The 26892-nt window shown below is 31.7% G+C and overlaps 2 protein-coding genes across 9 annotated transcripts; both read left to right on the forward strand.

Moving 5' to 3' along the window:
- The first annotated feature begins 260 nt into the window (after positions 1 to 260).
- Positions 261 to 5925, forward strand: LOC141457919 (persulfide dioxygenase ETHE1, mitochondrial). The gene is made up of 6 exons (XM_074135323.1): positions 261 to 422; positions 536 to 680; positions 773 to 955; positions 3129 to 3311; positions 5506 to 5622; positions 5716 to 5925. Exons 1-6 carry the CDS (start codon positions 261 to 263, stop codon positions 5757 to 5759), a joined length of 834 nt encoding a protein of 277 aa, XP_073991424.1. The 3' UTR covers positions 5760 to 5925.
- Positions 5926 to 6151: 226 nt separating this feature from the next.
- On the forward strand, positions 6152 to 21568 carry LOC141457885 (uncharacterized). Of its 8 annotated transcripts, XM_074135310.1 has the most exons (7): positions 6152 to 7648; positions 7724 to 7829; positions 7902 to 7999; positions 9986 to 10106; positions 15746 to 17797; positions 19369 to 20464; positions 21346 to 21568. In XM_074135310.1, the coding sequence occupies exons 1-5, from the start codon at positions 7594 to 7596 to the stop codon at positions 15855 to 15857; spliced, it is 492 nt and encodes a 163-aa protein (XP_073991411.1). In that variant the 5' UTR covers positions 6152 to 7593; the 3' UTR covers positions 15858 to 17797; positions 19369 to 20464; positions 21346 to 21568. The 8 variants fall into 8 exon arrangements, with proteins under 8 accessions (XP_073991411.1, XP_073991369.1, XP_073991401.1 ...); XM_074135279.1 differs by lacking the exons at positions 6152 to 7648; positions 7724 to 7829; positions 7902 to 7999; positions 9986 to 10106 and adding exons at positions 11371 to 12395; positions 14002 to 15527 and having other exon boundaries at positions 19369 to 19577; positions 20393 to 20464; XM_074135290.1 differs by lacking the exons at positions 6152 to 7648; positions 7724 to 7829; positions 7902 to 7999; positions 9986 to 10106 and adding exons at positions 11371 to 12395; positions 14002 to 15527 and having other exon boundaries at positions 19369 to 19577; positions 20393 to 20464; positions 21366 to 21568.
- Positions 21569 to 26892: the final 5324 nt, after the last annotated feature.

Genomic DNA, 26892 nt, shown 5'->3' on the forward strand with positions numbered 1-26892 from the left:
GTGGTTTTTAAAATTCAAGTGGTCGAACAGAAGTTAAGTTAGAAGTATTCTAATATTTACACTTCTTGTGTAAAACACCACTCCTTTTACAGTACGTCATAAATTATCTTTTAAGTACTTCATTTGCAGTAGTCAATCTGTCACGTATAAATGTAATCAGTACTCTCTCATCTTCACAAGGAAAATTAAATTGAGCAGATGCCCACCTAATGGTAATAACTCATATTTAACAAAATAATTCAGAAGACAAACTTATCAAAATGAATACAGTTGGGAAACATCTAAGCAGTCGCCTTTTACGATTTCACTGGTTATGCAATACAAATTTAATTACATATAATGGTCCGCTGGTTTCTAAACATCGTTGCTTAACAAAAATGACAAAACAGATACCTTTTAGTAACGACTTTTTGTTCAGACAGGTAAGATGTGTTTATAAATTTGGGTGGTCAATAATTTTGTTTTTATGGAACAGTTCATATCAATAGGTGTTTTTTTCTTGTAAATTTTTTTAGATATGTGTTTTGTTGAATAGCTTTTTGACAGTGAGAGCTGCACCTACACCTATTTACTGGGAGATTTAGAAACCAAAGAATGTGTTTTAATAGATCCAGTCTTAGAACAGGTAGACAGAGATATACAACTCATTAAAGATCTCGGTTTGACATTGAAGTTGGCAAGTAAGTGACCTTTCATGAGGATTTTTGGTTTTAAATACCTGAATTTGTAAATATGTTTTGAATTTATACCTTTCATTTTAATTTTTGGATAGTGAATACTCATGTTCATGCCGACCATGTAACTGGAACTGGATTATTAAAAACTAAATGCACCTGTAAGTCTCTTATATCAAAAATAAGTGGTGCTCTAGCAGATGTGTATGTGGAACCAGGAGATAATATTCAGTTTGGGAAATTCTCACTTTCAGTACGATCAACGCCGGGCCATACGAATGGTTTGATATTAAGTGTTATTTTCCCCCTCTTTTTTTATCAGCCTGTTATCTGCAGACTTCCTACCTTTCTGGGTGTACGAATTAGTGAAAAATAAAATGACAAGCACTGTGAAACATTGTGCTCGTCTTAATTTGCGTATTTAAAACGGTTAGTACGGAAACATACCAAACTTCTAACAGGAAACGGTGTGATTGAGAAAATTATTTCATTTAAAAAAGTATCTGTTAATTGCTAGCAAATTCCATCATATTAGGTTTCCTACTTAATTTTTTTTTTTTTTTTGTAATGAATGCTAGAATGCATCTTTTCTTTCCCTATCTCCTTTGTGCCGTGAGGCGTGGAGAAGTAGCCCGAATCCAGCCTTTCCATCGATCCCTATCCTGTGATATCCTCTTCATCCCCGCAAAAAACAATTCCCTCTTGCCCGGCCGAGTCTTCACTGTTCTCCTCACGCATGATGAGATGGTCTACCTCTTGCTCTCTTGCCAATTGTTCTGGGATCAGCGTTTGCTTGGCCCAGCCAAGTCCCTTTATTTTTTATTCCAAGTCCCATTATTATTTATTAAAAAATAATCATTATTTTTATTTTTATAACTTTCATTGTGACAAATATGGTATGATTGTAATTTTTATGCAACCAGTCACAGAGCTGCACACTTACAATCAACATTTTATAAAAATATATATACCTACTTATTTTTCCTTATTGATGAAAGTTTTGATAAATTACATTAAAACTATTATTATTGGGTATAGCACAATGCTAACTATCCAATGTTCCAACCACCTTCCCTCTCTAAAGCTAGATCCAAAGTTGATCCACTGTACACTACTAAAACCAATGCGCAACGTACTAAGTCGCTTTAGAGGAAAGTTCAATTTCACCTCCACTTTTAACTCCATCTCTCCCTTTTGAAGCATTCTCCCTTATCTGCCTTAAAAAGCATTTTCTTTTTGGTTTTTAAATCAAAAGTTATGGATCTACTTGTATGCAATCAGCACATTAAGTTTAAGAGATTTCATTAGAGCCGCTTTAAGCAAAATTTCCGAAGACTGACAAATTAATTCGTGAATCAATTCGGTTGGTTGATTTCGTCCAAAAGCTGATTCCTCCATGTTGGCACCGATTTAAATTTTCAAATTTGACTTTCTTTGATTTTCTGTTTTTGAGTAATGCTGCTCACACATTCACAAGACTGAGTTAATGAAACACTTTTTTGGATTCAGGGCAAAATCAGCACGATTTCGCAATATTTTCATGAAATAGAAATAAATGGCTAGATAGATAAAAAAAAAAAGAAGAGATAATTCACCATATTTTTATTTGCTATTTATTATGTTGTAAACAATTAGTAAAAAATTAGTGTCATTTCTCATGGTTATTGCTCATATTGCGGAGCAACGAGCCGCCAGCGCCAGATGATTTGTAAACTGCTACAAAAAGGAAAAATAAAACTGTAATTTATAAAACGGAAACAGAACGAATGCCGTTGATTTTTGTAAGGTAGATCTGCTTTGGGTATGGATGCTGATAGTTGTGAAGGAAGTGTTCTGTAGAGTTTACAAACATCTTATCACCAAAAACATAAACGACCCTGAGCATAGGCCCCCGGGCAATTGGCACTTAGTATTGTGTAAAGACAGATGCAGTTTTAAACCCCACTGCTCTTCGCATTTCGCAATTTTTTTAAAATTAATTTTGTTTGCTATGCAGAACTATGACATTTATTATAGATTATAAAGATTATAAGTAGTATCTCCACGCATGTTTTTTACTTTCTGATCTGTTTCGGATTTTATTCAACATTAGAGGTTGATTCATCGTTTGGTGCAGAGAATAGACTTCCACCTGTAATTTCACCATTTCCACCATTTCCACTTTTGATAGGAATAATAATAATAGGAAGTAAAATTCTCTAAATCAAATTGATAAATTATTCTTAATTCCCTAATTTTCGCCTATTTTTGCAGAAGAAATTAACGTCCAGCCAATTAGGTGCAAATTGATAAATCATAAAAATCCGAAACTACTAAGAAATTGAAAAGACATGCTGCAGCCCGATGTATCGGATAAAATAAAGGTTGCTGAGACAAATTCTTTTCTCAAATAATAATAAGAATGAATAATTTCTTTACGACAATGGTATACTAATAGTATATTTCCCATTGTAGGATGCGTAACATATGTTTGCGACAGTCAAGGTGTGGCATTTACAGGAGATGCTTTACTAATAAGGGGATGTGGAAGAACCGATTTTCAAGAGGGTAATTCTAAAACTCTTTATGAATCGGTTCATAAAGAAATATTTTCTTTGCCAGGTCATTTCAAATTATATCCTGCTCATGATTATAAAGGTAATTTTTTAGATTATGTTATCAACATTATGTTTTCTAACTTAGCCAAGCTTACGTCATTAGGAATATTATAATTTAATAATGTAATGTATATCATAGGTGTAATGGGATGAATAATAAGTAGTTGTACTGCCATGACTATGGTGATGGGTTGATCGACACTCAGTACAGCGGCAATAGAACTTGCTCTCTCACTTCATCAAATTCTGCCGCCTCTTTAATATTTGTCTTAATAACTGAGCATTTGAATAATTTCGACGTTTTAGTAGTGTTTAAATATGTTGAGGGTTTTATATATACTATACTTACATAATAATATAATGACCGTTTGGTTATTATAAACAAATTAATTTTTTGTTTTCTAGTTTAATTTTTTCTTATAATTTTAAGAAATATATGCCTTTGTGAGTGACAGTTAAAGCTATCCGCCAGGTATTGTAAAAGTTTATGTGATGAGAATTTTTTAGATGAACTTCGCTAATATCTATTCTCCTAATGTCTCTTGTGTTGTAAGTACGTGCGTCACTATTTTCTCTTCGGAGGTGACGGATGGCAGTCTTGAAGAGCATATTTAGCTCCAGCAATTGTGTACTACATCTAGACATATTTCTCACATCGAAAATTTTTTGTCCCATTCTCTCCAGAAATAACTGTATTCATATACAGTGATTACCTCAGTTGGAGAAAGGGTTTTTATAAAATTGCGTGAGTGATTTTATCGGTTCTGTTACAAAGTGTGGGTTTCGTGTGTGTGGGGGGGGGATGAAAATATATGAAAAATAAAACTTTGTCAATAACATGCTATACAAAAATTAATTACAATGTACACTACATACTTAGAAAAGGAAATTCCAGTTCTAAGACAAGATTAAATGGTTAAACCTGGTATTTTAAGTCGGTTAGTAGAGGAAACGTGTGTGTCAGTGATTATTCAAGTTATGTCGATTTCATATCTGTTAAGGAAATCAGAGAATATGTTTGCGTTCTAGTTCACTAGTGTTAAATTATGAAGGGAAAGCTGTTTAAGATTGTTTATTTTGTTAGAGTAGATGATGATCTTGATTAAGATATGAGCAGTTGTTTTAGATGTGGAACCACAGGTTTTATTATTTGTAGAAGTATAAGTCTTTGGAGAGTGATGATTGCAGAGGTGTTGGTCTCAAAAGAGGTCATGGTGTAATCTTGATAGGGAGGCAATTGACTTGTTCTTCTTTCTTGAGTCCAAAGATTGGATACTAGATAGATGGAAGCAGTGAGTACATTTAGTTTATTATTGTCTGAAGAGGCTTGCGCTGAGAAAATATTCTGTTTGGTCTGTTGTGGATATATGATCCTTTGCTCTTCATCATATATAGCAAACTTTGTTATACATTGAAGTTGCTCTTCATTGCAAGGGCGCATTTAGGCCCTGCTATAGGCGATTTGGACAGACAGTGAAGTGATGATCTCCTGCATATTTTACTCTCTTCGGGTCAAGTCGAGAGTAATTTTTAGTGTCCGTATTGTTGGCAGTTTTTTCATTGGGGAATTCGGGATGTCTTTTTTCTAGGTTCCACTGATTATGGAGAGAATTGGCTAATGAGCTAATGAGGATATGTTTTCCCCCCTCTCTTTTTCGTTATTTAATTTGCTGTCGATTTGCGGTTCGTCTGGTTCAACGTTATTAGATGAAGATTCGAATTTATAATGGGTTGATCTTGGTGGACGGTTATGAACATACAATTTTTTGTTTTGTTTAACATTATTTGATAGTTATGCATTTATTCTGTTCTGGCGCTGGTTAGCCGCAGAAAATTGGTTTCAGAATTTATGTCCAAAATAGTGTTTTTTGTTTGATTCTGGGGTTTTTACTAGTTAGAGGGGAACTGTACCTCCTAAGCTTCGTTGTTTTCTTGACGTTCGTCCAAAACTTCTTGGGTTCACTGTATTACTGTTTTTTTTTTTTTTTTTTTTTTTGTCGTTGCTCATTTTAATGTGCGAAAATACAATTTACCTTCTCCCCAGTAAAGGGACCTTCGTTGTTCAATTAATTTACTTTTCACTTTATGTATCTTGATTCACCCAAAATAGCTATTTTTTCCAGATAAATTATTTTTTAATATTATTTATTTTGATTACCACGAAACTCTCAAGATTACTTATAAAATCTGCTGTTTCTATTTATCTACACTAATAAATGTTCATTTCTAAACAGGTTTCACTTCTACTACAGTTATTGAGGAAAAAACTCTAAATCCTCGACTAACAAAATCAATGGAAGAATTCATTCATATTATGGAAAATTTAAATCTATCTTATCCCAAGAAAATTGGTTAGTATACATGGGTCATTTTCATATTTGTATGTAAAAAATTTTAAATTCTAGTTATCAACATATTCATAATTATGTATATTGTTTTTGTAGATATCGCGGTACCAGCAAACAAAAAGTGCGGAATTCAAGATTAGTAAAAAATAACTCAATTTTTTAATAAAAAGTGAAACATCATTTTTTTTAAAAAATCTTTTATTCTGTAATAGTATATTCATATATACATAAATAATGGTGGAATGACGTTATTCACATTTTTATTAATAATACTCTCTGTGCAATAAATAATTAATATCGCTTGAATTTTATTCTCATTATTCTTATACTGCAGATATTGCAATGGCCTGTCATTTTTATTTGAAACATTTTCCTGAATTTTGGGGGTGAGTTCAGGGAAGTGCTATCGAGGCGTACAGTGCTTCTTCAGAACAAAGTACGGTTATATAAAAATCAACATTAAAGGTGTGGAATTCCAAATTAAAGAAAAGGGTTAAATGAAAATGCCATTTCACAAAATAGGTTTCTGAATTTCTTTACACTTTTTCGAAAATACTCCATGATTTTTTTATAAAATTGAAATGATAATTTTTTTATATCCTAAACAACCTTTTTTTTTTTGTTCCTTGTTTGTTTGTTTTTTCTAAGACTGTGAACATCTGAGGACACTGACACTTTTGGCCAGAAGTGTTCTCTAAAAGGCTTCAGGCCAGAGTTCCCTTGGTTTTTCAGACAATTCTTTCAGGCAACACATTCATGTGTGACTTACAGTGCGCTGTACGAGTGTCATAGAAAGAGAAAATCTTTGTGCATGTAGTTGAATTTAAACTCGGATCTCCGTGAGGGAGATGTGATCTGATGCCACTAAACACCAAGCCGACTTCTTTCTTAATTAATCGCCTTTTTTTTTTTTTTTTTATGCATTGACGAGGAGCCTGTTAAATGTTTGCTAAAAGACGTGCCTAAAGAATTTCCTGCAGTGAACCCAGATTAGATTCAAACCCTACTTTAATCTCTGCCCTTCATTTCAGGCATGAACATCTAAGGTTTACAAAAGCACTACCGGTTTCGGGATTGTGTTTTTACTTTACAGATGTTACTACAGAAAATTTAAACGGCCTCTCGTAAGATTACGGAACGAGAACCTGGGACCTATTTTTTTTTATGATTGCTTTTCAAGTTTGATGAGATTATAAAATAAATTTCAACCTTGTTTTTAAACCATAATGCATGACAAAGAATTAAGAAAAAAATTATTCTTAAAAAAAAGAAAAAAAAAAGTGCAAAATCTAGGATCACTTATAGCGAAAAAAAATTAATGAATAAATAATATATGGGCTGATATAAAGCTGTGAAATGGGATAAGGTTTACCTAAATATGCTCAAAAGAACTTTTTTGAAAGATTTACAGTTGACATATACATATTAAAAAAAAAATACCTAAAGTTTGTGAGCAATTACGCTGATAGCACTCCAAATTCTTGAAAAAAGAGTAACTTGGATCCGAATTTCTGACTTACTCAGACTGTCACTGTATGTGTTTGAATGATAACAATAATTGTATTCGTTTAAGATCTGTAACTCTAAAAACAAAAATGTGATCTTACCTGAAGGAAAAACTAATTCATGCCCCTCATTAATGAAATGCACTTAGAAATATAATTAGGAATCAAAGCTTAACTAATGAAAGAAGTTAATTCAAAACAACAAGTAAATGACTTGTGTATATTCGGATACAGTCAGATTTTTCCATAAATCTGCTAAATAGTAGAGATTTATTTTGATACTGTTAATGTACTTTATGATAATGTATACAACTATTTTACAACTGAATGTATTCTAGTAGCCAAAAATAATCGGTTGGTATAAAGCAGAGGTGGGATAAGAAATATATTTTTAGAATATTATCTTCTTTCTAAAGTCTAACCTAAAATTGTTAAAAAATTAATACAATTTTTTTTTTTTGATCCCTAAATGTGTTCAACATTGTTATACCTCGTTACGCTATTACTTTTTTACATGTCCTATGGTTAGTTTCAATAATTACTTACTAAAAGACATTTTTACGAATGCTTTGAACTAAATAATTAAATATAATTTGTAGCATACATGGATATATATCCTATTGTAAAGAACTGCACCCATGACGAACACTGTGATGACTTCAGAATGATTTGTTCGCCAGCAACAAATTCTTGTGTATGTTCACGGTAATTACTAATTTCTCTTCTATTTCTATTACTTTATAGGTGAACATTTTTTTATTTTTGATAATACTGCAGATTCTATGTATGGGAGCCTGATAATTTACAGTGTAATCTAAACTTAACTGAATTAAAAGAATGGTTACGAACTTTAAAAGAAGAAAGGGATCATAGAGGTAATGTTGCTCAATTAACCAATAAATAACGTCCTGAATATCCAATATAATAGAATGCTAAGAAATTTTCTTCTTTTCAATTTTAATTTCCAACTAATATCTTAGAATTTCTTATAGTTTGGAATATTTGGTTTGTTGTTGCAACATTTTTTCTAAAAAGTAATAATTTTGAATTAATTGCTTTACAGTATGTAATACATTTTATGGTATTCTATTTTTCCGATTTTTTACTCCCAGCATTATCACAAATTCTATTAATCAGTTTTCTCCATCATTCGTTGTCCCAGATCTAATCCTTTTATACTCTATCCTGCCAATACTCATTAATCTTATCCACTGCAATATATTCTGTAAAAAACTAAGGATAATTCTCGAGATCTTAACTTCCTTTAAATAATGTCGAATTCATTACTAATTGTACTAATGTAATTAAGATTTCATTAAAAAGAAACTCAATAAAGATAATTTTATAAATTCGTATTACTTTCTATTAATAGTAGTTACGAGAATGTGTAATGCGATCGTACTGAAAGTGAGTTTTCGATTTTTTTTTCTTTTTTTTTTAGGTGTTAAGGACTGAAAAAGAATATTAACTTCCTTGTAAATATGATTATTTACTATTATTCAATAGTGCTGTGAAAGACAACAAAGACCTATCTTAAACATATAGATTTATCCATATTTTTGATTTCCTAGACAGTACAAATTTACAACTAAACAACATATACATACAAAAGCAGCAGAATTTTATGTAATTTTTAATTAACCAGATAAAGAAAAGTGGTTCAAGTAAAAAAATAAAACCATAGCAAAAGAAAATTAATGAATAAGAGGGACTTATTTAAATTTAAATATTGTTAGTGAGCTTTTATCCAGCGAAAATTGATATTTTTTCCACACCAGTTATATTGTCTTGAGCGCTGTCTAAAATAACTTGGAGCCAATTTGAAAAAGTTGTTTTCAGATTAAAATTAGCATTACTTCAAATTCATCTTACTTTTCGCTTAGATATCTCTGGCAAGATGTTGCTCGCAGGTTGAGACTAATAGCTACATAATTATTATATGATTATGATTTATTTTATTTTTATGTTATCTATTATTTCTTATAGCATCAAGCTCCCATCTGTATCGCTTGCAACATGTACATGCATGGCTACGTACTTCTAAATTATTGCCGAACAATAATTTCTGTTTCGGTAAAGATTTCTTCTTTACTTTCATCAAGAACAATGGAACTGATTTCTGCCATAAATGATTGGGTAATGTGCTCCCCCAGACTGGGCAATTAGTGTTTTTAGCGTAAGAAAGACCATTAGAATCGAACTGCTGCGCAAACAACTTTTAGGTACTAAGTCATTGAGACCAAACTTTATGTAAGCTAACTCAAACTCAACGTGCTTTAATGTAGAGATAATAATAAAAATTCCTCTTATCAATAATAGTAGCTAGCGAGGAACTCTGTAGCAGAGAGTTACAATTATTAGTTTCTAGAATATATTCAAGTGTGATATCAAAGAAATTTTGGTTTCACATAAAAGAGATCTGAAATTTTCATTAATCCAAAAATTATCATTAAAATACAAAAAAGTATTTCAAATAAATCTTAGAATTATTTTTACAAGTCTTGCAGAGGAGCAATGGGATCTAATCATTGCCGCGAAAGTTATTACCGAACCATAGAGTTTACTTATTAAATAAAAAGAACTTAGATATATTTTCATGTTAGTGCATTATAAAAACTGTTGAAAAAAAAAGTCAAAATGAAAATGATTTTTCATTCACACAACTTTTTTCTTTTTTAATTTATTTACAAAGAAACTATAGTATTTACAGAGTTACCAATAAAATAATTCTAACTCCACAGATTCACACAATGATAAGTCTTCTTGTCGCATATTCAGTATTACACGAAATATGTGACACCACAAGCTTTGAAAATGTTATACTTGTAAGCAAAGTGATTTTATAGAATATTTAATTTCAGGAGAGCTGGATGAAGAAGCTCTATCTATATTTTATCATCTTGGTTTATCAGGCATAGTGGCTATAACTTTAGGGTTTCTTGGGGCCTTTGTCTGCGTTATTTCTTTCTGTTTTCTAAAATCGTAAGTAATGGAAATTATATTTTTTGTGCTTTCGTTTATTAATTTGTTAGCATTTCTAAATGAAGTAATATGTTTACAATTTCAAGATGTACTATATAAAAAGCATATCCAGTACATAGAAGTGTCATTTCTTAGATATTTTCAAAAATCTACAATAATTGAGTCAACATTAAAAAAGAGGTAATACAAATCGAGGAGAACTGTGAACATTTCCCTTCTAATTATCTTTAGATCGTCGAAGAGCAAAAAAAGCTCTCTTCCAGATCAGCACAAAGGCCATTTATTTAAAAATAAATAAAGAAGTAATCTAATCTTTAATGATGCTATTAAGAGAATAATAGTGCTGTTATTTTGCATAGGAAGGTCTGTTTCCAAGGTATGAAGCAAACTAACCCATTAGCCATCATCTGCTCTATCTGTAGGCGAGCTCAGTTTTTTATTAAGTTTGGATAGCTCACATTATGAAATACCTTTCTAAAGTCGGAGTAATTAACAAAAAAATAAAATAAATAAAAATGAAATTATTCTTAAAAATAAAGAGAGAACTATCGGGCACAAATTATTGGTAAGTAAACTAGCAATCATGGGTCTACTTTTTATACCACATTGGTTAAATTAAAATTTGATTCAACCAGGTAAAGTACACTACTTTCAGATATTTTGATACATAGACAGTAATGGGGCGATAGATAGATGGCAACTTTTGTCTCCTTTCTTACCAATGGATATGTTGTAGCTCACTTTTGGCTATCCGGATATATCCTAGAACTGAGTGACACATTAAAGAACTTTATTAAGATTGGAGCACGAAAGTGCTTATTCCTTAATTCTATTAGAGGAACATTATTAGCAACCTATCATTTTTTAAAGCAAATGATTAAATAATATCTAAATTGACCAGATAGGACCCCATTCCGTACTGCTCTTTTCAATCTGTATTATTTTTTTATTAAATTAAGTTTCTAAAAAGTTACTTAAATTAAAAAGTAATATGTGCTGTTTAAAAAAAAATATACATATATCTGCCCTTTAATAGTATGAAAGATTCGTCCAGCTACAGAAAGTTTTCGTAATCTGAGTTTTTTTTATGCACTTTGATTAATCCATACCTAATACTTCATACCTAAACATGGCAGAAAATAAGTTATATAGAAAATATTACATGATTTCGAGCATTGAATACGCTTCGAATCCGTTGTGGTTTGATGAAAAATCATGTAACCGAAAATCTGAGATATTGAATTCGTCGAGATTTGAAGTAGTTTTTCTTTGTTTCCTTAGAAATGAGAATAATTTTTGTGTATGTAATACTTTCATTTAAAACATGAGTTCTTGAAAATTGTGTAAATATCAAACATAGTAAATGTGAGTTAAATTTTTACAATAATGAAAGAAATAATGTGTCTAAGACTCATTGTGGGTACGAGAAAATTGCAAAATAAATAAATAATATGGTAAATGTTTGTTCAATAAGTTGTCAATTGATGCAGTGTAAAATATTCGTTTGATTGTTCATTTTTAAAAATTATAATGGTAAATTCAAATTTAGAATTTGAATTAGTAAAGCTAAAACTTAGAGCAGCAGAAGCAGCACGATTACAATCACGAAGGGATGAATTAATTGAAGTTTTTAACAAGATAGGTTTAGATATACCTAAAAATGTAAAAATAAACCTTGAAAGAAGTACAAACTTAGATACAGAACAACTGGAAGAAAAAGTGCAAATCCTTACTGACGAAAACATCAGACTATTAACTGATTTATATTTATTTAATAAAACACAAGATGTAGGAGAGATGATTAAACTACAAAATAACATTTTAAGAAAAGATTTTGAATATTTAAAAGATGTGGTAAAAAACAATAATGAGGATAGTTCTATTTTAGAAAAATATTTTAAAAAATTAACCCAGAGATTTTTCAATTTGGACAAAGAGAAAAGTCAGCTACAAGACGAATTAATAATGCTAGAGTGCCGAATTGATATTATGGTCTGTAAATTGTCTCATCTCGTTTTACTATTACAAGAACCAATAATGGAACTACGTTTGAAAGTAGAAAATGGTATACCCATTACAGAAGAGGAATTCCTTATATTGAAAGTAGCTGAAAATTCTATTTCAAATAACAAATTAAAAACACGTATAAACGAACTAAAAAATATTAATAGTAATTTACAAACAAAACTTTTGGAAATACAGAACCAGATGCTTCAAAAATTAAAGAAAATTAGTCAAACCAAAGAAACAAATGAAACGTATGAAAATGTTGAACCTGAAGCCTCCAAGGTAATAGCATTGTGACTAGGCAGCGCAGCAAAGCATTGTTTTAGCTTCATGATAGTCGCAGCTTTACAGTTCGGTTGCCCCCAAATTAAATATTCTATATAAATATTCCTCTTTCAGCTATCGTGAGTTTGAGAAAAGAGGATTCGAAATGTTCAGCGATCAGCATCTTCCGAGGAAAAATGTTTTTGAAGTGACAGGCTTTTATGTGGTTTAATTTTATCTAAGTGCTGTGTAAGAGAAGTTTAACGAAATTTGCATTTTCGTTAAAACGAAACGTTGTTACAAGGGGCTTAAAACCACATATTTCTGTGGAAATAAGAAACTTTTATACAATCGTTACATTTCCACTTTTTAGGTATAAATTTTAGTGAAGGATTTAAATATATTATTATTTGGTAACATAAAGATACCAGACAAAGGGCATGATGTTCTTGTTTATTATTTTTATTTTTCGCAACAACGCAGATCTAATAGGTTTCGAGAAAATCGTTGCCCAAATGGGGAAAAAAACGGAGTATACAAACATATTCGGTGCTCTTGTTACTTTTTTTTTAACCGAATAGTACCTAAACGCGTGAAGCGATATTTATGAATGAGATGTCTACACGATTCGAAATTTCATAGATGTGCCTCCTGGAAGTTTCAAGGCTATGCATTTTATGAGAGAGGTGTTAGTCTGCCCCTAAAACTATTATTAATTTTAGACTTAAGTTTTACTCTGTAAATTTTAGCCCGATTTTGATAAATTTGGAAGGATATAAGGCTTAGGATTTCCCTTTGCACAGTACTCGCAGTTTGATTTCTCTTACCCTTCTTAGAGAAAAGTCCTCTAATCCTAGTTTTAACTTTTCTTACTCCTGTTAAGAGAAAGTACAGTATTTACAGTTTAATTGCTTTTATCCTCTTAATAAGTAGTTTGATAATCGCAATTTTATTTCTCTTTGCTCTCTTTAGGAGAAATATTGTAACTGCAGTTTAATTTCTTTTATACCCATCAAGAGAAATACTGTAATCAGGATATAATTTATCTAACTACTCTTATGGGAAAGTTCTGAAATCAAAATTTAATTTCTGTTAACCTCCCAATTTGATAATAGTGTAATTGAAGAGTTTACTTTTTCTCACTTTTTTCTAATAAAAAGTACTGTTATAATCACAGTATAAATTCTTTTTCCTCTCTTAAGAGAAAATAATGCAATCAGTTATGATTGTACTAACAAACATACACACCCATCGACTTTACAGATGCCTACATTCAATCTGCAAACACTAACTAAGGGATTACATCAGATTGTTTAGGCCGCAATGGATTTGGCTTTTATTAAGCCACACTCTGATCAATCTACTATTTGGTCTTCCATAGCACCAGGGTAGTTAAAAAGAACTCTAAGGGAGTGGGAACATCTTTTAAGTTTAGTACCCTCAATTATAACTAATTATATATATATATATATATATATATGCAATTTTAATAATTTCATATTAACCGATTGGGATACCTAACATCTAAAATACAATTAATATTAACAATTAACAAAGTTATGTTTCTAAAACAGTTATAATACTGATTTTAAAATAAATACTCACAGATAGTCAATATTTACAGGAAGGCAATTTTGATTCCAGTCTTCCCTCTATAGCGACTTCATATTCCATGGAAATTCACAGAAAAACTTCAGATATCAAACCACTGGCTGTTGCAATATTAGGATATCATTCGTCAGAACTTTGTAAGACATTCCAACTTTTAGAAGAGCTTAGAAAAAGACATTATGAAGAACGTATTCCACTATGAGAAATTGAAAACTTAAAAAGCGAACTCTCAATTTGTTAATTAGCAATAATACAAATGTTTGTTAATCTTTTTTTTTGTTAAATTATTATTTTTATTTTTGAAATCTCCAAGGCACCTTTATGAGTTAGTAATATGAGCGTAATATTTTTGCTAATTAGATTTATTTATAAATATTTATTTTGAATATTTTGGAGTATAAAAAATGGGCGTCGCATCGCAAAAGACCAAGGCCTAAATTAACCTTTAAAAAAAAGTGTTATTTCCCTAATCAAATCTGAATAATTCTAGAAACACAATTTTTCGGTAATTCTCTTAATTTATTAATTTAATTTTTTGAGTTTATCTTTCCGTTCTAATCTTGGAATCCTAAGTTCTCAATAAATTTTGAACTCGTTCTTTAGAACTTTTAATTTTCTTGTTTTAACAAATCTTTCTTTGATGGGACAGAACCGATTAAGAATCTAAGTAATTATATTCCAGTATCATTTATCATCAAAGTTAAGGATTTAGAACAAATTCTTCATCAAGAAAATGAAACGAAAGGCATTATCTCCATTGGTAACAATGTGGAACTTGCAAACTGGAAATGTGGAGATCCATTGTTCAAGACCAGTAGTTGTGGCAGCCCTTAGGTTCTCATGCTTGGAGTATTTGCATGGGTCAACTCCTTGCTATGAGTGTACGCTCTAAAAGCAATAAAATATTAATAATAATAATAATACAGCTCTCTTAGGGAAGGGATTAGCTATGAGGTTTGCATACTGGACTCCCACGCGGAGGTCCCGGGTTCGAATCCAGCAGCTGACCCTTAGATTTTCTCTTCCTAGGAGCTTCTTACAGCTCACTGTCCGGTGATGGACAGTGTTGTCTGTAACGAGAGAACACTGTCCGGAGGCCGGCAGTGCACTGGAAAAAGCTCCGGGCGCTAATGACCTCAGCTGTTGATGCGCCAAAAAAAAAAAAAAAAAAAAAAATACAGCTCTCTTTCTGGAATTGTATTTCCTTTATAAAGAAGTATAACAATTTAATTAAAACAGATGTGTATGTCATATATTATTACAATTAAAATAATATAGGGATAATTCTCCTGTTTTCTAACTATCGAGTGCACTGGATTTGGGAAAAACTAGTGAATAATTTGGATTTTTTTTCCTTTTTGCTAAAATTAGCTGTTTGGCGCTTTAAGTAACAACGATACAATGAATTCCAGAAGAAAGATTTTGAGCTAGAGAGGATTTGCGTGTGATTGCAGATTGAAATGGAATTTCCCGAATCGAGTTTTGGCGACTTGGGTGATAAAAGATATGTTAAGATCTCTGTATAGTACGGTTAGAGAGGTAAAAAGTAGGTTTTACTATTAAACGAATTATTTTAGATTGTAGAGATTGGTGCGTTTAGTTGAACCCCTAAAGCTTTACCCCATACGCCAACATAATTTGGATATAAAAGTTATTAATAATAACTTACAAATTTTTTGTTAGTAATTTTACAACTGTCCTACCGGACAGCTTTAATAACAAGTATTCAATTTATTAATGAAAATTCAACTTTTTAGGTCTGATTACAACAAGGACGAAAACAAACCTTTAACTCATAGTGAAATACCAAATCCTGCAAGTGAGGGTGATGCAGCAGCTTGTTCTACAGTGGTTTTAGATTTCGATTAAATTTATTATAGTGCAAGGTTATTACAGCCGCTCAAGTAAATGGTTTTTAACAGATTAAGGAGTTGCAGGACACAATTTCATATATATGTTTTTTTTTCTAAAAGTTATTGCAAATGTAATATTATTTTAAGATTTTTTTTTTAATAACTTTTTAATATTTATCATAAAATGTATTTTTACTAAATAAAATAGGTAAGCTATAGGTGCCACGAAAGCCGAACGCAAAGCAATGATGTATTATGGTACTAGGTTCCATTTCCGATCTAGACGTTGGATGTAATTTAATAGTTAACAAAAGGCATTTATAGTAATGTATGTTTGCTACCTTCCACGTCACCCAATTTGATAGTTTGACGTAAAGCCCGCCTGAAAAAAAGGCATTTCTTCAATAAATAAATAAGGTGCTATTAGATGGACATTTTAAGAGTATTTTTGGACGTAGAAGGTGCGTTTAAAGTTCGGTTTTTAGCTTGGCGATAGAAAGGATGGGATATAATACACGGTGACTCGATAAGTTGGTACCAAGCTCAAGTCAAGAATCTTCATGGTTGATATCTTTGGAAAATCACTTGCCATAACAACCATCGAAAGGACTTCTTTTTAGAAGGGGTCTTTCCAGGGCTAGGCAGAAGTCATTATTGAGATAGTTAGGTGCAAACATGACATTATTGTGGTGGAACTCCTACGGGATAATGGACTAATAGTATGATGGTGTAGTAGAGCACATTTGGCTGTAAACCCTTCTAAAACCTCTATTGTCCTTTCACCAAAAGAAGAGAAAGAGCAGGCTAAGACATACTAAAGTTATTCGGCGACAACGAGTCGAGACACTCTAAGTGTCTCTAATATTCTAATATTAATTAAGTACCTTGGAATTGCCATGGAGTAGGTTCAATGGTAGGGAAGTTCATTATGTCAGTGAGTATTGAAAACACCATTATAAGTAAGACATTAACATCAATGTCGTAAAAAGATTTCCAGCAACTTAATTTGAAAAATAAAGTTTTAAGCAATAAAGGTGAAATGAAAATGGCACTGGAGAGTAATAAACCACAAGGTGTCGTTGAAAAAGACAAAGCATTCTTCAGTAACTATGCAGATATTTTCAAAACTGAAATTAGAAAAATTCCGACTGTTAAGTTTATCTCCGGCCATTCTTTGATTTTCAATAAACCTAGCCACATGCTACTTGCGTATAAAAGAAGGTAGAACAAGAATTGGAAAGATTGGAAAGAACTGACGTAATTACAAAGGTGGAATTGTTAAACAAGGGTGCCCTGAAAGTTCCAGTTTTAAAACCGAATGGGCAAGTTCGTATTTACTCAGAATATAAAGCAACTGTAAATAAAATTAGTGTAGATGAACAATATGCTATTCCAAGATTAGAAGGACATACCAACAAATTTTAAGGTTAGAATTTAGCGGAGACAATTGATATACAATTGTATAATATAAATATAATGTATATAATATGTTTAATTATAACGAACTTTGTTTGTTATTTATTATTTTTATTCTACAAATTCCGCAACAAATTCTTTTAGACGCAGTTATTATGAATGCGCCCTCACTTTTTTTAATCCTACGAATGCCACTAAAGCAATTTGGTAATAAAAGTAATACTTCTAAATGTAAGTTCTACTACAAAATTAGGTGCACTGGACGGAGGCAACTAGTAAACATACATCAGATACATTAAACATTAAATAACATCCATAGCCTGCCTAGATCGGAATCGAATCCAGTATCATAAGCATCTTAGCTTTGCGGCCCTCACCTCAAGTCGTTTGGGCACGGTGGCAATATGAAATTTTTAATCATTTAATTAAAAAAATGTTCAGATTTATTTACCTATCTCCTTTATATCTCAAAGAACATGCAGTTTTCTTTAATAAAAGCAAAAAATAAACCAAGCGTTAAAAATCTTATCATGTTATACAGTGGCTACAAAAAGTATTTGCACACCTACGATTTTTGTTATTTCCAAAAGGCAAATGAAATAAATTATATCGTACTGTCTTATATTTTTTTGTTAGTCATTTTAGATACATATTTTATAGAAAAAATTATTTAATTATATTTATGTTTGCCAAAAAAAATTAAAAACTACATTTTAAAACACAAAAAGTATTTGCACACCAAACAATATTCTTGTTTGTTTAATTAATAAATCCGTTCAAAGGTTGATTTAAAATTTTAAATTAGAAATAATTATGTTTTGGTTCCAATTCAGTTGTTAGCAAGATTAACATGGCAAAAACAGCAGAAATTTCAAACACAATTCGCTTTAAGGTAATTAAATTGCGGAATAACAAAAAAAGTTATCGGCAAATCGCTAGTATCTTAAATATGAACATGTCCACGGTGCGATACATCATTAAAAGGTACGAAGATAGGGGAACTATTGAAAATAAACGAAGAACCGGTAGACCTAAAGTGTTAAATGAAAGACAAAGAAGAGGCATTGTTCGTCAGGTAAGGGCCAATCCATTCACAAGTGCGGGCGAGTGGCGAATATGGTCGCGACAACATCTCAGCGAGTGAGTGAAAGCACTATAAGGAATGTTTTGCACTTGACAAATTATTACGGTAGAACTGCTAGGAAAAAGCCATTCATTAGTGAGAAGAATAGAAAAAAAAGACTAGAGTTCGCAAAGAAATATTCAGGCAAGTCAATAGAATTTTGGGAGAATGTGCTCTTCACTGACGAAAGTAAATATAACATTTTTGGAAGTGATGGCCGGCAATATGTTTGGCGAAAGGTAAATGAGGAATTTAAAAATCAAAATATAATTCCGACAGTGAAACATGGGGGAGGCAACGTGATGGTTTGGGGCTGTGTTTCTGCAAAAGGTGTGGGTAAACTTGTGTTTATTGAAAAAAATATGAATGCTCGAATGTATGTAGATATTCTGCGCCAAAATTTGGGCCAAAGTGTTCGTAAGTTGGGTATGGAAAATTCATTTTTATTCCAACACGACAATGATCCGAAACACACAGCGAGAGTTACAGAGGAGTGGATGCTCTATAATGTGCCAAGGAGACTTCACACACCTCCTCAATCTCCAGATGTGAACATCATTGAACATATTTGGCAAATGCTACACGTTAGAATACGAAAACATACAATTTCTAATAAAGATTCACTGAAAAAGGCTTTACTAGAGGAATGGGATAAAATAAGCCTTGATGATATTAAACCATTAATTTGTTCGATGCCTAACAGACTCAAGGCTATAATAGAAGCCCAGGGATTAAATACTAAATATTAAAATTAATTTTTTTATTAAATTTTATATAGAATCAAGATGTGTGCAAATACTTTTTGTGTTTTAAAATGTAGTTTTTAATTTTTTTTGGCAAACATAAATATAATTAAATAATTTTTTCTATAAAATATGTATCAAAAATGACTAATAAAAAGATATAAGACAGTACGATATAATTTATTTCATTTGCCTTTTGGAAATAACAAAAATCGTAGGTGTGCAAATACTTTTTGTAGCCACAGTAGTTATCATTACATTTGTTGTAGTTGTGAATATTTCTAATAAAGTAAAAAAAGACTTCTAAACAACGCAAATAGAAATTTTAATTAATTAATACTTCCTAGGAAACTAAAATAATTTTTAGATATTAAATTTTAGGAAATAACACTAATAAAAGCAGTCAGAAATTCAGTTGGGTGTTGGACGTAATTTCAATATAAATTTCACGAAAGTAAGTAAAATAGGTACAGATATTTAACTTATTTACACACCAACAGACTCATTAACAAACGCTCCTTTAAAAACATCACAAACATGCATTCAGAAAAAAGTAACATAAACTTGTTATTGCAATATAAACTTATAAATTTAAAGAAGAAAGCATTACAAGTCGAAGAACTCAAAGAAGATATTATGATATTAGAAAACGCTTTACAAAGCCACAATGATGATAAAATTCTAGAATTCAGCCACGGATATTGTTCTTTAGAGTTAAAAGGAGATAAATTAAAAAAAAGAAGAGGTAAATATGATACGTTACAAAATATAAATGATTTAATACAAAGAAATACATACTTAAAGGAAAAACTAAAAGATGAGTGTAATGCTACCCAAGATAGAGATGCGAGCGTTGAGGAATACAACGATAACTGTGAACAAATCATGAACCTTTTTCAAAATATAAATGAAGAAGATCATTCAAATATTTCATTATTAAAAAATCATTTAAGAATATTGCAGAGAAGAATTTATAATACTATTGCTTGTACTGCTGATATAAAGAAACAATTTTTGGAAAAAGAAGAAGAACTTAATACATTAAAAAAAAAAATTCAACAGTATTCTACCATTTCAAACTGTATTCAAAGTAAAAAAGAAGCGCAAGAAAATCTAATAGAAGAATCTTACCTTTATGAAACCAAAACAAGCATGGAAAAAGAAAATAAAATCTTGATTGAAACGATTAGCGATTTAAATAAAATTTATGATAATCTCTCTTCTCAAATAGAAGGATTGAAAGAATATAATACTAATTTTTTGAACCAGATTGTTAACAAGTTATGTCCTGTGCCAATGGGGTTACCAAAAGGACCAAAGGAGAAACAAAGAAGCCTAGAGGTAAATACTGATTTTTTTTATTTTGTAATTAATCAACAAAAGGTAGAATTAAACCCTTTCCAAGATTACCGAGAAGGCTAATTGACCTTGAAGGTTAATTTCGGCCCTGCAATCAGCAACATTTTTTAAGGCAAGAGTTGTGGCGAATGCTACGAGTACAATTCTCAACGAGAACACCACTAATACCAGTTACCTCAGGCTTTCTTTGAATGAAAACTCTATAAAAGGTTAAAATCTTTTCCTCCCTCCTCTGAGATTCACAAAGGCTTTCTGGGAAAATCAAATGCTCTTCAATATCTCCGAAAATGCAATTTACTCTGAAGCTCCGTTTTTGGGCTAGGAAAGTGCTACGAAGAGTGCAGAGCAGCTTTCTCATTCCTTGCTCATCATATGCACTCTTTCCTCCACCAAAACATTTCCAGATGTTCTGAAACTCCCTTTGCCACCAAAAGAGATTAAGATTTAGCATTACCTCAATCCCGGCTACGGAACTTTGTCATCATACAATGCATGTAAGCCATATTCTAGAAGTACTGTCCGGGAGTCATCTTCAGGAGATATGAACATTATTAAAAAAAATATTATTCATATATTTTTGTATTTAAACTAATTTCGATGCTCTTTAGAAAATGGGGCCCAGGGCGAGCCTCTCCTTCAAATCCACCTCTGGCCTTTGATAGCTAAAAGGTAAGTATAGTTAAAGGAGTTCCTCACAACCAATCACAAATAATTTAGTGTTGCAAAGCATTAGTTACGAAATTCCTACACTAACATTGGTATTCTTAAATTTGTCACGATTTTTTTTCCATTTTTTTTTTTGACTAATAATTGTAATAAAACATAAGTTTTATAAAATGTTTTTATAAAATGCTACTGCTAAGATGTCTGAAAATATCTCAAGAAAACCATCAGAATCAAGAGAACTAACGGTTGAACATGAAAAACAAGAGGTTAAATTACTTAAATCAAAGAAGATATACACTGAAGCGAACTCCAAACGGTTGGATCATATAAGGAGGCGTTTGAGGATTAGGAGTACAAACTGAAATCGTTATTAAATTTGGTTAACAAATAACAATAAAATTTAAATGTGCAAATTTGTTACCACTTTGTACCCTTATGCTACAAGTACATAAAATAATGCAGCTTATAGCTCCATCCTTTGATGGGCTTTCCCAATCTCTAACATACTTCGCTTATTGCCGGGCAAGAATGTCTCATGATTAGTGTATTATACTCGTACATATATAAAGCAGCTTCTTTATTTGACAGTCTGCTAGGTATTAAAGAATCTGAGAAGATTTTGCAGAAGCATACATATTATATGTGGTATTGCTACTAGCCTTGTCAACATTTCAGCACACTTCATGCACAGTAACACTCAATGGCGTATAGTGCAATATCGGCCTAGAATAAATTTAATTTTTTAGGGAAAAGATTGGTTCAATCGTTAGGATCACTGGTTCCCACAGGGTGATCTCGGGTTTGAATCCACCTTCCGGCTTTTGAAGTTTTACTATTGACTTATCCACTAATTTTCCGTTCTTATTACCTCGGAATAACAGAATTTCGTTTTTTAGGAGAATGTTTACAGTGCCGAAAAAGTGCACTCCGTTTCTATTTTCCTTCAAATAACAAATAGTACTAAGAGTCTATATACAGGGTGTTCAGCATAAGACTACGGTAACTTCGGGAGGCGATTCTGGGCATCATTTGCAACGAAGAATTCCATATAAACTATGGCTCGATTCGGCTCCGTTTTATAGATATTTTTAATTTTATGTTTTTTCAAGGTGTTACTACTTTTTAGCAAATAGTTGTCTATATTTCTCAAACTATTAATGCTACAGCTATTTTAATAAGCTCATTAGAAAGAAGGTTAAATTTCCTTTTAAATAAGCTAATTTGTAATCCAAAATAATAATATTAAGTATTTTACTTTGTGGCCCAAACATAAGAAATAGCAAGTTTCTAATTTTTTCCAAAAACTTTGACTTCATTTTTCTCAAAAACATTTTATATGTAAAAACCGTGCACTATTCAGGAAAAACATCTACATACGATCACCTTTCGAACGGTATACAATAATTGGGGTTATGTTAAAAATTGATGCAGAAATATGTGATTAATTGCAAAAAAGTAGGCCTCAAAACAGCGTCGGCATTATGAAAGGAATTCACCTACCTTAAGAATATAACTGATCAGAATCATCAAATCCAGTACCATTTTTTGCAAACGTGTAATTTAATAATTAATTAATTTAAGAACTATTTTTAAAAATATAAAATTTACATTATAAATAATTATATAAAATAAAAAGAAGAAAAATGAATATGATGCTAAATGAGTGTTAGGTACCAATTTCAAAAGAAAGGATTTTCGTTTAACGAGTTTAAATCTGTGTGTTAATTAAAGAAATATGCCAAATAATGTGAACAAATCACAGATTTTCTTGAACTACTCAATAAACTTTTGGAATTAACAGGTTGTGAAGAGCTAATGAATAAACCGAGAATTTACTTATCGCTCTAATCTCTAAGTTAAAAACTGACATGTTTTATCCTAATACAGCTTATAAAAACAAATAAATACAAGAAGAAGAAAAGATAGTTTAAAGTCTACATTTTCATTAGATATTTAGTTGTCATTTTGCTATCAATATGCCAACGAATTCGAATATTGAATATCGCGATATGTCATACATCATTATTATTTTTAATGTAAGTTTTATATTTTTGAATATAGTTCTTAAATAAATTAATTATTAAATTACACGTTTGCAAAAAATCGTACTGGATTTGATGATTCTGATCAGTTATATTCTTATGGTAGGTGAATTCCTTTCATAATGCCGACGTTGTTTTGAGGCCTACTTTTTTGCAATTAATCACAGATTTCTGCATCAATTTTTAACATAACCCCAATTATTGTATACCGTTCGAAAGGTGATCATATGTAGTAGATGTTTTTCCTGAATAGTGCACGGTTTTTTCATATAAAACGTTTTTGAGAAAAATGAAGTCAAAGTTTTTGGAAAAAATTAGAAACTTGCTATTTCCTATGTTTGGGCCACAAAGTAAAATACTTAATATTATTATTTTGGAATACAAATTAGCTTATTTAAAAGGAAATTTAACCTTCTTTCTATTGAGTTTATAAAAATTGCTGTAGCTATAATAGTTTGAGAAATATAGACGACTGTTTGCTAAAAAGTAGTAACACCTTGAAAAAACATAAAATTAAAAATATCTACAAAACGGAGCCGAATCGAGCCATAGTTTATATGGAATTTTTTGTTGCAAATGATACCCAAAATCGCCTCCCGAAGTTACCGTAGTCTTATGCTGAACACCCTGTACATATATATATTTTTAATTTGTTTATTTATTTTGCAACTGTAATAGACACAACAAGCAAAAGGGATGAGAGTAAGGAAATGGCGCAAATACACGTGCACGCATATAATATGCACTTACATACACGTGCGCGCACATGCATGTGCGCCAAGAGGCGTAAGTGGAGTGAACGACGACCATCCAGTGAAGGAAGCCGTTAGTTCGCCAGATTGGCAAGCTTACACAGCAACCATCCTAGGAGGTCGGCGTTGTGTTGAGATGGTCGCGTGGCCACCGCCGCTTTAGTCTGCGCTGAGGATTTGAAGGAAGTGTTGTTGTAGACATGTTGTGGATAAGAGGGTTGTAAAGACTGTGTAGATTTGAGTGGAGTTTTATGTAGCGAGATTGTGCTATTTCAGAAACGAGAGGAATGTTGAGATCAGAGTGTATTGTATGATTGGAGACGTAGAAGGGAGCGTTAACTATTATTCTTAGAATTTTTGATTGTAAGGTTTGAAGTCTGTTGATGTTCGATTTTTTGGCGCTTCCGTAGAGCTGTATTCCGTACGTCCATATTGGGGCAAGTAGAGCGGTATATAGTGTTCGTGTGTTCGTCAGGGTCAGTTTTGATCGTTTGTCGAATAGCCTTTTCAACATTTTATATCTGAGATTGAGGTCAATTCGTTTGAGTCTCGTGTGTGTTTCCATGTTAGTCGTTTGTCAAGATGTAGTCCGAGATATCGTACTTGTTTAGTAATTGGTATAGAAGTATTGTGGAAGGAGAGAGGAGGGAGAGTTTTCTTGTTTAAGGTGAATACTACATATTCAGTACAGTGGAGTCTCGATTATCCGTCATGGCCGGGACCGGACACGTGACGGATAGTCGAATAGACGGATAATGGAAAAAAACAGGAAAATTTCCAGATTCTTTTGTTTAACGTGTATAAAACTTTGTATTAACTGGTATACATATTTTATACGTTTATACGCTTAAGCCTTGAAGGTTAGGTATCTTTCATTATTCAATTCATTCTTAATTAAATTAATGAATACAATGTCTGCGACATAATGTTTTTTTTTTCATTTTTAAATACTGAGGACAGTGACGGTTAATTGGAATAGACGGATAAAAGGGTGACGGATAACCGAGACTCCACTGTATTTAGATTTACATTCGTTCACTTTGATTCTCCACTTTTGCAGCCAAGGCTCTAGAAGATATAGGTGGGATTGGAGTGTACGGCATGCTATTACAGGATCTAGATGAGGAGAAAGAATTGCAGTTTCGTCGGCTAATGTGAAAGTAATTGTAGTCGGGTGAGTTGGTAAGTCGGCAGTACAGAGAATATAAAGTAAGGGGGCTAGAATGCTTCCTTGAGGAACTCCAGCGAGTATTGGAAGGATAAGAGAAGAAGAAGAACTTTGTTTGACTTGGAAGAAACGGTCGGAGCGATAAGACTTAAGAATGAGGTAAAAGGTAGAAGACAGAAGGCGTTTGAGTTTATAAAGCAGTCCCGTATGCCATACCCTGTCGAATGCCTGAGATATGTCAAGGAAGACACCCGGGTAATACGGCTTTAATTCAAGGGAAGTAGCGATTACATCCACTACTCGATGGGCCTGGAAAACAGTCGAGTGGCAAACCCGAAAACCGAACTGATGGTCAGGAATGATATTTAAAGGGGCTATTTCAGTTTGGAGGCGGAGTAGTAGAAGTTTTTCGAGGACTTTCCCCAGGATGGGTAGAAGGCTGATGGGTCGGTAAGAGCTTGGGATATGGTAAGGTTTATTTGGTTTAGGGATCATTGTTACAGAAGAGAATTTGTAGAGAATAGGAAAGCAAGTGGTTCGAAGTACAGCATTATAAAGAGTAGTTAGAAAAACTATTGCTTTCCTGGAGAGTTGTCTATATTTACGTATCCTTTTCCGTTTAGGATTAGAAAAACTACTATGTTCTTAACACTGCATTGCCATATTTTATTTTTTATGTTTTTTTACATTGATTTCAATTTTAATAATAAAATTTGCATTAAAGGATGAGAAAGAATAGGAATTAAGAACGAAAAACAAATTTTGGCACTGTCCACAAATCGGCTTTAACATTTCACGCAGAAGGAATTAACTTCAACTTAGGATCGCAATAATTTCAGCATTTTCTAGAACCCTGATTGACTGCCTTCTGATCAGAGACATTTTCATTTTTTTAATTACTTAACTATATTTTCAATTACTGTGCGCTGTTGACATGGATCGAAAATTACCCAATTCGCTGCAAATTTTTGCTGCAATTCGGTCATAGTGTCAATTCCAAAAAGAGGCTTTTTTGTGCCTTGATACTTCTATGAAAATTATGTAAATTTATCACATAAGCATTTAGGCAATAAATGTTGATCATATTAAAAAAGAAACAATGACTACCTTCAAGTTTAACGATTAGCACAAAAATTCGATATACTGAATCATGTAAAGATAAGTGTAGCAAACCAGTTTATTAGCTTTCCTTTGTTCTATACCGCTGCAATTTGGCTCAAAAAAGAATAAACATGAATGAATCTTGCTTTAGCTTTTCATAATCTATGAAAATATAAATTTTATGACAATCAAAAATAAAAAATTAATTTGAAATTATTATAGAAAGGAAAGTTATTTCCAGGAACTTTCGAATATTTACTGGAATATAGTTATATCGGTAAATAATACATTGGTTGCAATTATTAAATTGAATTCACAGATCCGTACTACGAATGCACTTTGGGTAATCGTCAGCAAAAGTACCATACAAAAAATGCTCTAAAGACGAAAAAATTATTCGTAACAGTTATTGTTATAAAAATTTCGCAGGCAATAATGAATAAATTCTAAAACTGCAAAGATACGCCATTAATAACGGTTTATATTCCAGAGTTATTACAGTTATAAAAAGTAAATGAATCTTCAGATGTAACTGAAAGAAATTTAATCATAATCATCTAAACAATATGTTTATGCGACGTATTGCAAAAGTATACAGTAAAAATTATTAGCCCCTTGCCTCGTATTTTCAAATTTTCAACATGAAAATACATAACTACATGAACACCGAGTACGAGTATG

The sequence above is a fragment of the Rhodnius prolixus genome, unplaced genomic scaffold (genome assembly GCF_049639745.1).
Source record: "Rhodnius prolixus isolate KJV_2025 unplaced genomic scaffold, Rpr scaffold_1, whole genome shotgun sequence".
NCBI lineage: Eukaryota > Metazoa > Arthropoda > Insecta > Hemiptera > Reduviidae > Rhodnius > Rhodnius prolixus.